Raw genomic sequence first — 18,440 nt, 5'->3', positions numbered from 1 at the left:
ACATACCAAACCAGCATATGTTGTTTTTTCAACAGGCAGTGCATTCTTGCCCTCTCCTATGGCGACGCTATTGACGTATGATTCAGCGGCCAATGCGTCGTCGTTGGATTTACCTCCGCCTGCAGGCCAGCGAAGCTCCGACTCATTTTGTCTTTTTAAATCACTGTAAAATTATTCACCAAAATTAACGTTATGTGACCCACAGTTACAAGAAAATAAATGCGCTTTGCTGGGGTTAAACTTGCATGTTGGGATCAAACATTTCCATATCAAATGTTGTGTGAGAATCCACAGCTGATGTTGGTGAAGTTTGGACACCTGCAGTTTCTCTTTTTGGGATAAAATCCCTTACATCGGATATAAAGACTTATCACTGCAGTTTCAGGCCTATATTGCATGACTGCTTTACCTGTTTACAAGATTAATGTTCTCAATATGAGCCACTGCCCTGTTGAAAAAAACAGCATATGCTGGGTTAGGTATGTTTTGATGCATGGTTTGACAATCTTAAACCAGCTATGGACCAACTTAAACCAGAACAAACCAGCATCAAAACATACCAAACCAGCATATGCTGTTTTTTTCGACAGGGTGTATTTCAATCCAAAGTTATGAAAGCAGCGTTCCCTCACCGATATGGCAGCACAAATTAATAGTACAGACATTGTTGCTTTTGAATGCGTCAATCAATTAAAAGAAATGGCAAAAGTAAAATCTTTTACAATATAATTTATTTTAAACACTCTACCAGAATACTTAAAAACACACAGTGACAGCTATATTGAAACCAAAAGTTTCTCTATTTACAAAAACAAATCCTTCATTTGACTTACTAAGGCTCTCAGATTAAGAAAGATTTCATTACATACATGCACAATAAATACAATGTATTTCACAGAGACACACAGAACATTAGTGTATGATATGGGTTTACAGTGCCGATCTGTTTTAATATGAGTAAAATGCATACAGTAGCATTGTTATTATTCCCATTTAATTCTGCTCTTTTAAAAAGCATGTGACATGTATGTGCATCTGAGACAACAAAACAAATACTTTATGCGTTACCTGGTTATTTGTGTGTATACAATATTACAGCAAATGTACAGTTGTTTGTGTTGTTTTGATGCGATGCAATCTGATGCAACAATCTTCTAAGAAATGCAACAAATCAGCCTTGGAAACATGTTGATGACATGATGACAATCTTTTAGATTGTAGTCTGTTCGTGCTAACATGTTGCTATCTAGCTTCAGGCAGACTTCTGTTGGCATCAGCTTTCTGATTGGTCAGGTTATTTAAAAGTTTAATATTGCCAGTCTCGAATCCATCACAACCTTCCTCTTCCTCCAGGATGACTGACGTTCTTCTTTCTCTACTTCCTCGTCTGGTTCACTCTCAACATCACTGCGCTCATCTTTGTCCTGCTGTTAGTAAAAAAAGATTATAAAAGTTAAACTTCAGCAACTTGTGTTATTTCTTGTTTAAGTCAAATGATTTATAATGTATAATGTAGGGATGCACCGAAACGAAAATTCTTGGCCGAAGCCGAACATGATGTGAAACACTTGGCCGAAGGCCGAATAATACCGAACACCGAACATGGTTTTTTGCATTTCTTCTATTTATTAAGCCATTTTTTCACTATTGCACAAACTGAATAGTCAAAATGTGCTTTTTATAATTTGTCTTGCTTTTCAATAAAACACAATACAACTTAATATAAAATAAAATCACGTCTCTCCTCCAAACTCCGCCCACAAAAGTTGACTGTTCTCTCAGAAGGTGCACTGGTGGCCAGGATGCATTGCACAGAACATAGTACTTTGGATCCGCTTCTCTGCCTGTGTTCCTGCCTGGATTAATCTGTTACAGAAAGACCGACCAATATGGATCCAGCAGTGTTTTGGCACCCAGCGTCATGGCCGCCAAGCCAGAGTCTCCAGCCGTCATGGCCACCAAGCCAGAGTCTCCAGCCGTCATGGCCGCCAAGCCGGTGATCCAGCCGGCGTCCATTCCGGTATCAAGTCCGGTGGTCCGAGATGTGCTTGCTCCTGAGGTCCTGCTCCGGGAGTCTGCTCTGCTGGTGATGGCTGTGGCGCTGGGGTGTGTTTGGGCGGTGCACTGCGCTGCTGCACCTTCGCCTGCTGCAAAGATGGCTGCCAAGCTCGGGCTTCCAGCCCGGCCTTCCATGCCCGAGCCTCTAGCCGGTCCTGTCCGGCCTTCCAGAAGTCTTCGAGTCGGTCCTGTTCGGCCTTCCAGAACTTCCAGAGCCTTCGCCTGTGTGCTTCCCAGAGCCCTCGCCTGTGTGCCTTCCTGGCATCCAGCCCTGCCAGCGCCTCCGTGGCCTCCAGCCCTGCCAGAGCCTCTGTGGCTTCCAGCCCTGCCAGCGCCTCCGTGGCTTCCAGCCCTGCCAGCGCCTCCCTGGCCACGGCCCAGGTCCACTTCCTTGGCCGCCTGACCACAACTCAGGTCCGCCTCTGCTCTGCGGCCCAAGTCCAGTTCCCCTTCATGGGCCTGGCCCTCCATCCCGCCCCCTGTTCTGCCTCCGCTCCTCCGTCCTCCTGGACTGTTTTGGGGCGTCTGGAATCCACCCTTAGCGGGGGGGCTCTGTCACGATCCCAGTCCGTGTTTCCCCTGTCTTTATGAACTTTTCTGTCACTTCCTGTTTGTGTGCCATGTTTGTAGTCCTTTGTAGTTTTTCTTGTTAATTAGTTTCCCCAGGTGTTTCTTGTTTCCTTGTTATCCCAGTGTATACAAGCCCTAGTATTTCCTTTGTTTGGGGTCGGTCTTTGTTTTATGCTGTAACCAGTCTGTTTCATGCTCGTTGTGTCATGCTTTGTTTTTGTGCCTCCTGTGTTCTGTGAATTACCTTGTTTTTTTTGTTGTCTTTGTTGAATTAAAATCGAACTGCATTTGGATCCGCTTCTCTGCCTGTGTTCCTGTGAAGTTACAGCTTGACTGGCGCGTTATTGAACCAATCAGATAAGAGAAAACGATGAGTCATCAGGAACCTCATTTGATTGGTCACAAGAAGGTAGCCCCGCCTCCCCCTTCACGCTTGCAAACTCAAATTAGTGAGAGAATCGTGCCAAAAAGTGTAAGTGCAAGCGAGACGGAACCGTACACATTGGGTTATTGCAAGAAACAGTTTTCGCCTGCGTAGGCAAGATGTTTGCAACAGATTTATTTTACATACACAAAGACAGGTTCTGCGCGATGAATCCGTTTTGCAGTTCATAACACCATTGTGTTTGCACACCTCTGTTTACAGACTCGCAATGCTTTTGGCCGTATTTCAGCGCAAAAAACGTGTCAAAAGTGTAAGCGTGGAAAAAACGGAGGTCAGAAGAATACAGATCATAATTATTTGACGTAATATGAAGTTGCCGTTTCACAACACATGAATTACGCTTACGAAAAATGATACAATGCTGCAAAACTTGTTTTCTTTCGCTTGCAGCTTGATTTACACCTTTACAAAACTTTTTTGCGAATGCAAATTTATTTTATGCTTGCAATGTCACGTACGCTTTTACAAATGTTATCCTGCGCATGCAATTCTTTTAGGCATGATTTTACCTTCATAAGTTGTTTAGTACAGGAAACTGTGTGCACGCGACCACTGTATGATGTCAAAGGATGTCGCGAGCGGCGGGGCTACTGTCAGATAGCCCGCTTCCGTCTGAAGTAAAGTTACCGACCGGTAAAGACGCTTTCATTCGGAAATTTACTTCCGTGCAGCAAGTCCCGTGCTGTGTCCCGTGTAAGTGTCTCTCTGACACTTTAAAATGCTCCACACGCGCGCGCACGCACACACCCACACGCGCGCGCACTGCCAAAATGTTTGCGGCAGTAATAAAGCGCACGCGTCTCTCTCTCTCTCTCTCTCTCTCTCTCTCTCTCTCTCTCTGCGCTGGATGCTGCTTGATCGAATCACGAGTCATGTTCGGTAAAATTTATTCGGCCATTTTTGCGTTTTTTGCTATTTTCGGCCGAACATTTTCGGTGGCCGAACATTCGGTGCATCCCTAGTATGGCGTTCAATGCAAGAAACGTCGACACCAGCAAACTTTTGACACTAAATTTTATATTTTGTTATTAATGCATGCCCACGTGAAGTGTATACACAACATACAATGCTAATGGATGGATCAACCGACCTTCCCTAAGAAGAGAAACTTGTAGATCATTCTGAGGATGAGATAATCCCAATAAATGTGCAAGAGCTGCAGCACCATCAGCAGAGAGTTAAAGAAATAATATCCCATAAACGGTTCGAAAATGTCCATAGACAGAACCAGAGTCGTGTAGATGATCCTGCGAGAGAAAACACACACACTGAAACCCTGAGAGGAACATCGCTCAACCTCAAAATAAAAACTTCACACACTTCCAGACATCCAGATCCTATGGATTTAATGTTTATAAAGGGCACTCGAGAAGTTCTTGCTTGGAAACACAACCAGACGTGAGAGCAGAAAAATAGCAGCGAAAATCACAAACAACAAATCACAAGTCTTCTTCCAGCCAGCGTAGTTGAACATCTTGGCAGACTGTAGATTGACGAGAGATATATTAGTTCAGCTTCTCCAAACGTTCATTCGACATATTTTTAAATCAGCCGACGGGGTTAGTAAGACACCGCTAAACATAAAGTCACGTAATGTCATCAAACCAAGATAAAGAAGATGGAGATCAAGTGCCTCAAAGAGGAAATAATAGCAAAAAATGTGAATCAGAAGGGGGCTTCCCGTCCTGACTCCTGGCCGATAAACTCTCACCTCAAGAAGAAAATCAGATGAGTCGTGCACGAGCATCACCAGCGTCCCCACGCGAATGTAATTGGTGCAGTACGAGAAACCAAGCAAGAAAATGGTGGCAAAGTGATGGACAATCTGTTCTTTGAAATCCTGATACAGAACATGATCCACATTAGTACACAAAAGAATATAATCTCTGATTGACAACACACAGGAAAGTTTTGTGGGCTGTACGATCTGGAAATGTAATGTGAAACAAGCAACAAGACTAATCTCATAGACAACAGACGGCATGTTGACAAGCTTTCTATAGTAACTGCCACACCTGTAATGAGTCACACGTCTCTTTAATGTATCACTTGTGTCTCCTAGACAAATGGAGAGTAAAAAAGACCACATGTCTCCACTAAAGTTACAGAGATCTTAACACATCTCAAAAAGTAGTTTTCAAATTATGAACCCAACAATTTCTCATCTAATTCTTCCAAGAGTGACCTACGTGAGCTTTAAGAGATTTTCAGGAAAAACATGCGAGACAAAATTGAACTGAGCAATACAAATTCACATTCTGATTCAATTCAAATGATCTAAAAAAACTTTTTTAACCTTAATCCTTACAAAAATGGGTATATTTCAAATTCCTTTTATTTAGTGTGCAACGTTCAAGTATATTTTTTATGTACTGTAGTAAGTACTAGTACAAGTACACTTTTAAGTGTTCTACATTGGCCCACATTTTAGGGTGCATTCCTAATGGGATATATCGCCCTCTGAAGGGCACTTCAGAGTGAAAACAATCATGGCCGCCATATTGTAGGGTCGTTCCTAACCGTGCTCATAACTGGCCACTTCAAAGTGCCCTTCGGAATGAAGGATTTCGAAGGGTACAACTGATGGACAGTTCGCGCCCCCATGATTCTTTGCGTGGCGACGGTGCCGCCTTATGGGCACGGAATGACGACACAGAAGGGCACTTCAAGAAACAGTTGTTTGGTCCCCTACATCCTTTGGTCCCTACATCCGTCCCATTTAAAGTTCTCACTCTAGAGGGCAATCCCTTTGAAGGTCTTAGGGCATAGGGATGAGCCCTTCGAAATGGAACGAAGGGTTAGTTTGTACTTTTAAGTATACTTGAAGTGTAGTACACTTTGAGCGCACCACTACTTTAAAACATTTTTTTTCTAGGGAAAAAATAAAAAGGAAACTTTATAAAGTATACTTTTTTTACATTTAGTTTAATTTAAGTACACTAACAGCACACTTGAACAAACGTCCTTTCTGTCAGGGAAATGTTATGACATACTTTGCAAATGATAGACAACGCCTGTTGCAAAAATGTATTTAACCTAATTTTAAATTATGAGAAATGAGTCAAGCAAATAATTAAATAATAATTTATTAATATAATAAAAATGTTTAAAAGAAGAAATGATGACTCTGTTTCACAGACAGACGTCTTATAAAACACACACAGTCTTTTATAAATCATTAAACATTTAAAAGAATCCCTCATAATTTAAGCTTCAAAATCCTTCATAACATAACTTCACTGCGAGACTCATGATTGTGTGAGATCTTACTTTTCTCTTCATGTCAACAGACACACACAGCAGCAGAGACCAGTAGAAGCCCAGTTCAAGCATGTAGTACCAGTAATGACCGTCCTGCACTGGCAGGAGGAGAGAACACAAACACAGGACCTTAATGAAACCTGTGCTCATACGCTCATGACTGAAGAACATGACATCACCTCTGAAACACAACACACGATCATGTGTATGGACAGAGACTGAACTGCGAGAAATAAATGATGAGTTTTGATGATGAGTTCAGCATTGTGTGTATTGTTAGATGAAGTGAGTTCACCTGTTGAGGATATCCCCTCCAACAGTCTCTCTGATCCCACAACCACGACGTATACGAGGAAGAGGAACATGTGATCGGTTATTCGCAAAGAAACCGTCAGATCGCATTAACAAGAAAAACGACTTCCTATAGCTGCCCGACAACCAAAGAGACCTGAGAGCCCGTGTTGAGTTTCACAAATATCATCTGCATTTAAATCACTAAACTTCATGCTTGTTCAAATGCTGTGGGATCTATAGCGCTTTTAACAATTTCGCATTGTTGGAAAGCAGCTTTAAAGACAAACGATAAACAGTAAAATGATAGAATACATGATATGATTAGACATTTTACAGGTTTTAAAGGCCACAATGCAAAATTCATACGTAAAGTATATACGTTTTCTGAGCAGTACATAAAATGTACACTTAAAGCATACTTTCTTTTTCGTAGTTTAAAAGAAGTATATTAATAGCGCACTTGAATAAACTTTTTTTTATAAGGGCAGAGAGACTTCTTTCATCGTGTTGAATTGTTTGAAAAACCACCGACAGGGTTCAACTGTTTGACTGACTCTCAATGACCGCCAACCGCCTGCTTGCTGTAACACGACATTAAAACCTCCTCAGGATACAGTATTACCAAATCATTTCTTTCTAAAGACCCTCACCAGGATACTCCATGGGGCGGTTTCCTAGACAGGGATGAAGACTAGTCCTAGACTAAAATAAATTTTAGAGCTGTCTAAACTGAAAACAACTTGCACTGACATATCTTAAAATACATCAGTGCCATTGTGTTGTCTTAAAATGCACACAAGTCATGTTTTTTGTAAGGCATGTTTGTAAGAAAACTACAGAAGTTCTAAGAGGCCATGCATTATAATATTTTTTCATTCTTGTTTTCTCGTGATCACAACTTAATTTTCTCGTGTTCACGCAATAACCATTTGTTATCTTGTGATCACGAGAAAATTAAGTTGTGATCACGACACAAGAAAACAACTTTTGTTATGACGAGAAAATGATGTAGTGATCACGAGAAAACAACTCTTGTTATGTCAAGATCATGAGAACATTTTTTCTTTCTTGTTTTCTCAAGAAGAATTATAAAATATATTATAATTATAATTCATGGCCTCTTTGAACTTTCATAGAAAACTACTTAAGTGTCATTATTGAAATGCCCTGCCTTAAAATAATCCCAATCTGGGAAACTGCCCCCACGAGTTCAGACACATTTGAGGTCACTTGGAGACAGAACTTTAAATGTCAACTCACATTTATTAATGATGCAAGTCCAGCCGTGAAAGCGATCAGGTAGAACATGAATCTCCAACTTGGAAAAAAAACAAAAAGTGTTGTTTTAAGTTTTGTTATGAAGTTCATTCAAATAACCAATGTAGACAAGCATCAACATGTACTGTATGAGTGCGACATCATGAAAACATACCAGGCCTCACAGAACTTACTGCTGCTCGGCCGATCCTGATTCCTGCGGTGACGGAACCAAACCTCCACCTGTCTGTGAGTCCAGTCGCTCTGCTTCATTAGAGCAGCGATGTCATTCTACATGAAATAAAGAAATAAACAACGTGAATAATGACAAATCTTCATCCAAATTAATGGCAGTGCTTTAAAAGCATATCACTTCTGTCCTTCTGAAACCTCCTATCTCCATATTTCGTGATTTCTGTTTTTGTCATGAATAATTATTATTAGTCACCCTTTATGTTTGTCACTGGATTTTGCAAATATCTAATCAATATAAAGTATTAAAAATGTGCTTGTCACAACTAAGTATTTAATCCTTTAAAAGTACAATGTTTTTCCCATTTCCTGAAAAACTGCGAATTTGGACATACAAGGTTTCAGAAGGACAGCGACGATATGGGGGATTTTAAATCCGGCAGAACATGTGGGAACTATAAACTAACTTTATAACAAACTTAATTTTTAATTAAAGATTAAAAATTTTGCACCTGTAACTGGTCCTAATGGAACTCGGATCAGCCCTCGAACTGGCGACTGGTGCGTCATTATGATATTTACAGTAATACAATCGCTTACAACGTTTAACTTTAAATATGAATCAGTAAACATTAAAATGAACTTGAACTAAGAGTAATCATGCTGATGTAGTATTGTTCATTATTAGTTTATTTCAACTAATGTAGTTAAGTAATGTTAAAAAATTTAACTTGTAATGTGCTACAACTACAAGCTTTTATTCAAAATTATTTTGTGCACTATATGCTGCTTAGGTAAAGGGTGATTGTTTTGTTTGATTGTTTTAAATATAATATTCTTTATTAATATTACTCTATTCTAACTCTATTCATTTTTTTATACTACAATAATGTCGAACACATTGCTGCTGTCCTTCTGAAACCTCGTATCTATATATTTTTTTTTTTCATAAATCACCCCTTATGTTTGTTGCTCGAATTTACAAATATTTAACCAATAGAAAGTATTAAAAAGTGCTTGTCGACTTTTACAACCCAGTGTTTAATCATTTAAAAAGGACAATGTTTTTCCATTTCCTGAAAAACAGCAAATTTGGACATCCGAGGTTTTGGAAGGACAGTAGCGATATGCTATATTATCATACTTTTATTATTATATTATACTAATCTACTTTGTGTTATTGATGTAAGTGCATTTCTGTAAATGAGACAAGAGGTGTGATGATTTTTTAGTATCAACATCATGAATTGTGTGCAACCCAAAACATTAATTTAACTGCACAACACACTTCCTAATAGTCACACAAGAAAGTGCTTCAACGGCCACTTTCCATTCACAACAATAGGCCTGCAGACAAAATAAATGTCAAGAGTAACATGTTCCTTATACGGTAACACACTGTTTGTGTAGCTTCATCTTACAGTATGAAATATGTATTGTGTCTAACATCCGTCATACAAATCTCTTCTACACGTTTATTTACGCCATTATTCTAGTTCAGGAAATAATAAATGTGTGATGTATATACAGTATGTTGTTGGTGATTGTCCGTTACTGTCACCTCCTCCTCATCATATGAGGTTAGATGCCTGACAGCCTCATTTGCAAAGTGTTATGGATATTTTCCAAGAAGGTCAGATGCAAAACAAGTGTTGGAGAATGATCTCTCAGATGCTTATGTTCGCATGTGTTTTATGTGTGCGTGCGGGAGTTTAATAACGTATACATGATGGAAATTGATTATTAAACATCTAAATGATGTCTATTTGAAAATGTAGAAATACAGAAAGGTTTGGTTTAGAGGTTGAGTGATACAGGACACAGTTTGTATGGTATATAAAAATAATTATGTCTATGGAAAATCAACGTGTGTGTGTGCTCACTTGTGTGGGCTGTTTGCTGTGTTTAGTATAAAAAGCCTCTAAATGTGGCACAGGAGTCACTTTCAGACGTACTTGATCTTTCACTCCTAAAGCTCAACTCAGAGGAAGTGCTACACTCTAATAAGAGAGGAGAGGGGGGGAGGGGGGGGGGGGGGGGGGGGGGGGGAGAGAGAGAGAGAGAGAGAGAGAGAGAGAGAGAGAGAGAGAATTTAAGACACATGACATAGATAACATCTTTATCTGAAGACAATTATAGGTATAAATCCACAAACATCAGAGGAACATTTTAGTGCTCAGAGGTTAGCTTAAAGTGACAGTTCACCCAAAAAAGAAAAATCTGTCATCAATTACTCACCCTCTTGTCATTTCAAACCGGTATGACATTCTTTCTTACACAAAACACAAAAGAAAATATTTTGAAGAAAGTTAGTAACCAAACAGCACTGCCCACCATTAACTTCTATTGTATGGACACAAAACCAAGTCAATGGGGTCCAGTAAACAACATTCTTCAAAATATCTAACTTTGTGTTCTGCAGAAGAAAGAATCTCATACAGGTTTGACATGACAAGAGTGTGAGTAAATGATGACAGAACTTTTATTTTTGGGTGAACTATCACTTTAAGACTCAATAGAGTTCTCAATTATGTATCAAGTTTGTCTCAGAAACACATGACGTAAAATTGAAATTAGACACAAGACATATATATAAACAGGACCATAACTATACAGTAAGAGTATACAGTATGTTTATGTGTTCCTATAGCTCAGTTATTTGCAGAAAATGAAAACTGGATAAACAGGTGAAAATGACAGAAAAGATGCTCTTTATTTTTCCAGACCTCAAATACTGCTAAGAAAGTTCAAGTTTACATTTTATTTCTGTGATAAACTGGATTTTTTCACAGTTTTTGAACAATTTTAAGTTACCCGCTTCTGCAAATAAACTCTTCAAATCAGGGCATGAATTGAGTTTTGCCCATGTTGACATTGCCTCACTGTTCTTTCTCATTAATGTCCATGAGAAACAACTGAAAGATTCTCGAGTCGTTGTGAATTTTGTTTAACACAATCACTTGTTACGTGTGCAAACATTCTTCATGCGTATGAATATGTTTTCCTCTGCTCAACTTTAATAACCATGTGGAAAGACGATCCGAGATCAAACAGAGGTGAGGTGATCACAGCATCAGGTTTGTTGCAATGGTAACCAGCTGCCTCGGTAACCAGCTGCCTCAGCAACCACACACACACAGAGAGAAAGCGAGCATGTGCTTGCTGCTGTTTGTTGATGCATATTTGTTGAAACATTTCTCATAAAATTTACTTAAATCCAGATTATTTTACCTCTACAATCTACATTAATTTACACCTCCGTATATACTCTTCATGTGGTTCAACTATTACTTTTGTTTCTGGTTTTATTTTCTGTTCGGCAGTAAATTACATTAAAAGCCCTCAGGACGTGATGAAGTCACCTCTCGAAAGCGTGACGAAGCATGATGAATCCCACAGTGACAGGCAGAGATATGAGCAGATCTCTAGGGAGAGGACATAAACATCCCTCCTTCTTTTCCATGTCCTCCCATGTAATTCCCGGAGGAAGCCAGTATTCCTGCTTCCAGAGCCACTGACTGATCTGCTCCATCCTTCGGGCATGGAACACCAAGAAAATATACTGTAAAGACAGATATTACATAAAAATCAACACATACAATGAGAATATCAACTTATCCAAACTGCTCCAATGTAAACAACCAAATATAAATACTGAAGAACAAAATATTATCTGATGAAAGCACGGTCCTTAACATAAATATTACTTTTTTAGATTATTCGTTTTTTTATAAACTTTTCACAGAAAGTGTTCTAAAAACAACAGGCATCACACTCTTAAAAATAAAGGTGCTTAAAAGGTTCTTCACAGCAATGCCAGAGAAGAACCATTTTGGTTCCACAAAGAACCATTCAGTCTCTTTCTTACCTTTTTATAATCTGAAGAACCTTTTTTCGCTACAAAGACCTTTTGTAAAACAGAAAGGTTCTTCAGATGTTAAAGGTTCTTTATGGAACCAAAAGGTTCTTCTATGGCATCGAAGAACGTTTGGAACCCTTTTTTTAAGAGTGTACCATCGTACCATAACAATTAAATAACAGAACCGTGCTACAGTTTGTAACTTTTTGTTGGAATGCCTGAAAGATTGTGAACTCTGATTCTGGATGTCACACACTTGTTGTAGAGAACGCAAAGCACAATCATGATGTGAATCAAGATCAAGTTTTGTTATCTTTGTCCGGTCTGTAGTAAACATTTTTCACGACACGCCTGCCTGGAACATCACTGATGTAAACTGATATCTTTCTTTACACAATTAAAACATTCTCGTTTTACGAGGAAGAAACATTCAATATACATGTGACATCAGTGATGTTCCAGGCAGGCGTGGTGGGGGCCCAAAAAAATCTTATTTTTGAAGCGAATAAATAGGACTTTTATTTTGGTGTTAATTTTTGACTACCGCTGTTTGGTATACTTTGTCATCGTTGTTGTTATCCAATCGTAATAAAGAATAGCTAAAAATGTCCTGGACCATAATAATCTTAGCATTCTTTGCTTAATAGGCTAAGTAAGATAAACTATCTCCAAAACGGTGTCCGAGAGTCCCAGATGTGCTATATGCTCTTAAGCTTTTTTAACCATCCCTGTCACCATAAGTGGCGATCGAGATGAAAACTAATTTAAACTTGCCAAGTGCAATGAGCCAGAGAGACTTTCCGAACTTGCCGTTCTCAACATTGTAAACCAGCGCGCGCTTTAAATGTACATTGTGAAAGACGTTTCTGACAAGTTTTGGTAAGATGCTTTATTGCGTACATCGTCATGAACTCGCTGATTTTTTTTTGTGACGGACGGAACTCCCGAATAAGAAAGGCGTTGTATGCAACCTGCAGAAGTCCACCGCTGTCCAAGTCGCCATCGTGTCTACACCGGACGCGAAACGCATTAGAACACATTATCATTCTAAATTTTGTCCACACCGGATGCAGCGCGGTGCGACGTTACAAACCCATCAAGACACAGCAGGTTGTCATGCCACGTCCAGTGTAGACGCAGTGTTCAGTCTCATTCATACATCATATTTTATACATGTTAAACGACGACAATAATGTTATAGCCCAACAAACAATAATTGTAACATTTTTCATGTGGATTTTGAATAAATTAGACGTTCATTCGCACTGGGAAGATTTTTAAAAATAGCAATGTGCATAGAGCAGATTTAATGCAAATAAAATGAGAATAAATTAACTGCGTGAAATTTACGGTGACTTTAACGTTATAACTAGGGCTGCAACAACTAATCGATAAAATCGATAATAATCGATAATTAAATTCGTTGTCAACGAATTTCATTATCGATTAGTTGGTCTGTGACGTCACTTGCGAGCTGCGCAGTTATAAATCAAGCGCATCTTCTTCCCTTTTAAAATTACCGTTTTAGATGTGTCTCTCCGTGCAGCATGAGCTGCGCAGTTTTAAAGTCAGACGTGTCTCTCCGTGGATGCGTCTCTTCGTGCAGCGCGAGGTGCGCAGTTTTAAAGTCACACGTGTCTCTCCGTGCTGCGCGAGGTGCGCAGTTTTAACGTCAGACGTGGTTCTCCGTGGATGCGCCTCTTCGTGCAGCGCGAGGTGCGCAGTTTTAAAGTCAGACGTCTCTCTCCGTGCTGCGCGAGGTGCGCAGTTTTAAAGTCACACGTGTATCTCCGTGCTGCGCGAGATGCGGAGTTTAAAAGTCACACGTGTCTCTCCGTGGGGCACAAGTTGTGCTGTTTTAAAGTCACACGTGTCTCTCAGTGAATGCGTCTCTCCGAGCAGCGCGAGGTGCGCAGTTTTAAAGTCAGACGTGTCTCTCCGAGCGACACAAGTTGTGCTGTTTTAAAGTCAGACGTGTCTCTCGGTGCATGCGTCTCTCCGCGCAGCGCGAGGTGCGCAGTTTTAAAGTCAGACGTGTTTTACATGCATCTCTTCAAGCTGCGCAGTTTTAAAGTTTAAAAGGGAGAGGTGTAATTTTTAAATGACAAAATTAAAGATTATATTAGTAAAACCCAATTTGTGGCGTTTGCACTTTGCAAAGTACATAATAGGCTAAATACCCTGATTTGGTGGTTTATTTAGTTCAGAGGTGGGTAACGAAGTACATTTACTTGAGAACTGTACTTAAGTACAAATACTCAAAAAGTGTACTTAAGTATTACTTTTTCTATTTACTTTTTACTGTACTTCACTACATTTGAATGACCAATATCTCACTTTTCATGGCACAAAAAAAATGATTTCCTTGGCCGACCCTCCCCTCCCCTCGCTCCCACGTTTGGGAGAGACTATTGTCAGTTGCTTCTAATATGACACACCTGAATCAACTCACCAGGTGTATTAATTATGGAGACATTCACAACATTTTGGGAGAAGGCTAATGAGTTCAGTTGTGTATACTTTTCCCATATCTGATTTACTTATTAAAAGCAAAAGATGCAATTACGTTTTTATCAGATTAATCGAAAAAATAATCACCCAACTAATCGATTATCAAAATAATCGTTAGTTGCAGCCCTAGTTATAACTACTTTTTACATAGGCCTATAACAAAATTTGCATTTACTTATGGATATATACATTTGTCAATGAAATAATGACACAACATAGTGATTCAAACATTTAATAAAAGCATGTTTTGCGTGTGTTCGTCAGGTCACTGCACTCTCACGCATGAACCAGTAGCCTATTTGAAGTCTGTGCTGGTATTTTAGACAACCACAAACATGTGGTTTGCGTTTAAATGTCTGAAACGGACCTGTGTGTGAGGAGAAACGGTGAAACGCTCATCAGCCATTGCTTTCTCAGATCCTTTTATGCTGCATTAAAGCTTTTTATTTATTTATTTTTATTTCAACAACGATTTAGTATCTTTTTTCAAATAGTTTAGGTTTCATGGGCAGCATAGGCTCATTAAATACATAACCGGAACCAAGTGAGCCGTACGAGGCTATACGTGCAATTAGTCCAATAGATTTGACACAAAATAATATGGTCCAGTAAGTGGCATAGCACTGGTAAGTTACAAATCAGCATTCCGCTGATTTTATTATATGGTAAAGGGGCCCCGCCTCCACTCTTGTGGGAGGGCCACCGCAGTTTGCGTTACGCCACTGAGTGACTGTTAGGTTTAATTTCCGCATAAATGAATACAAGCCCACAAAATAAAGAATTGTGAAGTTGTTAAGCTCACTGAATACATTGCTGGCTATATAGGAGCAAGGGATTCCTTCTGGCTATTCCTGGGAGGAGAGGATTCCTTCTAAGCTAAACATTCTTTGTCCGAACTGCTATACCTTATTTGGTCATTCTGTGAATCCCTGGACATATGAAACCTGCCAGATGTCTTTTGGCACCGTATATAAAGACTTGTAGTTTCTAAAATAAATGAGTTCAAAAGCTTGATGCCTCTCTGTGTCTTGTTTTTGTGCTCCCAGATCTGCAGAAGAATTCTCTCACAACATCCAACCTATTTATGATTTGATTTTACTGGTGATCCAAAACACAGAAAGAAATTTAGTGTTCATAAGGAACCAGAAATTTAACAAGGTCTATGCGTAGGCTACGGCTTAGGGTACACGTCCATGCGTAGGCTTTGGCGTAGGGTACACGCCTATGCGTAGGGTACACTTCTCTGCGTAGGCAACGGCGTAGGCCTTAAGCCTTGTATGTGAAACTGAGCCTCAGAGTATTAAATATGCAACATTTAGTATTCAGTACATACTACAGCAGTGCTTTAGTATTCCATTTCGAACAGACGATGTTCACGCAGTCAGTGTTCAGAACTGACAACCACATTTATATAGTATAGTATGGTTACTAAGTTACTAACACTACTCAGCAGTGTACACCTCTACACACCACTAACCCTATGTAGTGAGCAATAAATCACAAAGGATCTATTTGATAGTTAAAGGGAATCTACCTTGATCTGGAAGAAAACTTTCAAATCTATAATAAAAACCTCATGTTGAACTCTAAAACTAAAGTCTAACACAGAGTTTCCCAACCCGAGATGTAATGGAAAAGATTATCCTTACGCAAAGAAAATATATATTCTTCTATATATTTTTTTGATAACTGTAACAATGTTCAAAGTAAGGAAGGAAGGAGGCGGGAACTGGCGAACATTAAATAAACTTAATAAAATAAACAAACAACAAAACGAAAGTAAAGGGCTGACAGCTACCTCACGGTCAACTGCTGGCCACACAAACATAAATAAAACTTAACACAGTGTCCAGGGGCCTCATGTATCAACGCCGCATACGCACAAAAACTTTGCGTACGCCAGCTTTCACACTCACGATCGGATGTACTAACAGTGAAATTAACGTGAGAATGTGCGTTCCTCCACACCAACTTCATGTCTGGCATGAGATTTTTGTGCATACGCACATTTACAGCTTTGTCCGTACGCAATGTTTTAGTATGGAATCAACGCAAGTCTTTGTACATGAGGTCCCTGGTCCTCTCTCATCGTAAACTCCTGTCACTCGTCCTTTTATGCTTCTGTAGCTCCTCCGTGAGAGATGCGAGACCGGTGCAACATGCAGCTGACACTTATTATCACTCACGTCACCGGCCTCGCACCATTCCCTCACGGCTCTCATCCTGCCTTAGATAATAAAGTATATTTATAATGATCATGTTTGACGGGTGTTGCTTTGTCATGGTTCTGCCCACCTTGTCTTGCTTTTCTTGGCCTAGTGGCAGAACCATGATAGAACCTCTTGATTTATGTGGAGAGTGACGTTTTGTCCCTGTTGGTCTTCCACTCTCCGGTGTGGCGTCTTTTTTCCCGCCCTTTCGTCTCCTCGTTATTGTTTGTTAATTAGTTCATGTCCTGCACCTGTCCCCTCTTGATTTATCCCCTTTATAATGCCCTTGTGTCTTCTGTCTCGTGCTGGTTCATTGTACTGTCGTGTGTGTGTCATATGTGGTGAGTTCCTGTCTTGTCAGTGTAGTTTAGTTATTTTGTATTTAATTCAAGTGTTGTCTTAGTCTGGTTAGGTGTAGTTAGTCCTTGGTGTCATGTTTTATACCCTTGTGTTTTGTTTTGTTACCCCCACGTGGGTCTTTGTTTTGTATTTATATTTTATTAAATGTCTTGTTAACCCCTTACCCGCTGTCTGCACTTGGGTCCTCTGTCATTGTCTCCGTGTCCTCACCACCCACGTTCATGACAGAATGAACCAACCAATCTGGACCCAGCAGACAGAGGGATCTCAGCGGGAGGAGTCGATGCCACCGGACTCCCTTCCAGGGTTGAATCGCCGGACTCCCTTCGAGGGTAGAGGCCGCTGGGCTCCAGTCCAGAGTCGGGACCGCCGGACTCCCTTCCAGGGTCGAGACTGCCGGAACCCCGTCCAGGATCGAGACCGCCGGGCTCCCTTCCAGGGTTGAGGTCGTCGTGATTCCCCTCCAGGGTTGAGGCCGCCGGTGTCCTGTTCCCGCCGCAGATCCCTGCCGGCCTCCCAGCTGGTGCCCAGGCCTGTTGAGTCGACTCTGTTTGTGTGTGTTTGTCCTTGTTTGCTGCCCAGCTGCCAGAGAGCGCTGCCCAGCCATCGGAGATGCTTCCCAGCTGCCAGAGAGCGCTGCCCAGCCGCCAACATCCTGTCCTGTCATGTCGACATCCAGCCTGCCCAGCCGGTGATACGTCGGTCTGCCCAGTCCTCCAGCGGCCATCCAGCCGGCGCCATGTCCTGTCCAGCCGGCCATCCAGCCGGCGCCATGTCCTGTCCAGCCGGCCATCCAGCCGGCGCCATGTCCTGTCCAGCCGGCCATCCAGCCGGCGCCATGTACTGTCCAGCCGGCCATTCCAGCCGGCGACCATGTACTGTCCAGCCGGCCTTCCAGCCGGCGCCATGTACTGTCCAGCCGGCCTTCCAGCCGGCGCCATGTCTGTCCAGCCGGCCTCCAGCCGGCGCCATGTACTGTCCAGCCGGCCTTCCAGCCGGCCCATGTGCTGTCCAGCCGGCCTTCGTGCCGGCACCATGTCTTTGTTTGGACTTTTTTTTCTCATGTATCACGTTTTTGGTCATGTTTTGTATATGTTTTTTTTGTCACAGTCTGTGTAGTCTTGTTTGTTCCTTGAGGAGCATCAGGATGCTGCTCCTTAAGGAGGGGCTTCTGTCATGGTTCTGCCCCACCTTGTCTTGCTTTTCTTGGACCTAGTGGCAGAACCATGATAGAACCTCTTGTTTTATGTGGAGAGAGTCGTTTTGTCCCGTCTGGTCTTCCCTCTCCGGTGTGGCGTCTTGTTCCCGCCCTTTCGTTCCTCGTTATTGTTTGTTAATTAGTTCATGTCCTGCACCTGTCCCCTCTTGATTTATCCCCTTTATAATGCCCTTGTGTCTTCTGTCTCGTGCTGGTTCATTGTAC

At 41.0% G+C, this 18,440-nt stretch overlaps 1 protein-coding gene across 1 annotated transcript; it reads right to left on the bottom strand.

Moving 5' to 3' along the window:
• Positions 1–748: 748 nt before the first annotated feature.
• Positions 749–11,609, bottom strand: cers4b (ceramide synthase 4b). The gene is given in 12 exon segments (XM_057334359.1): positions 749–1,307; positions 1,310–1,427; positions 4,164–4,320; positions 4,450–4,556; positions 4,785–4,913; positions 6,344–6,463; positions 6,630–6,682; positions 7,891–7,946; positions 8,061–8,176; positions 9,961–10,075; positions 11,055–11,057; positions 11,440–11,609. Coding segments are annotated over 12 exon segments (1,209 nt in total). The 3' UTR covers positions 749–1,242.
• Positions 11,610–18,440: the final 6,831 nt, after the last annotated feature.

Source organism: Triplophysa rosa, linkage group LG5 (genome assembly GCF_024868665.1).
Source record: "Triplophysa rosa linkage group LG5, Trosa_1v2, whole genome shotgun sequence".
In the NCBI taxonomy this organism is placed as follows: Eukaryota; Metazoa; Chordata; class Actinopteri; order Cypriniformes; family Nemacheilidae; genus Triplophysa; species Triplophysa rosa.
Note: the sequence above shows the minus strand (reverse complement) of the source record. Positions and strands in the feature narration are given on the sequence as shown.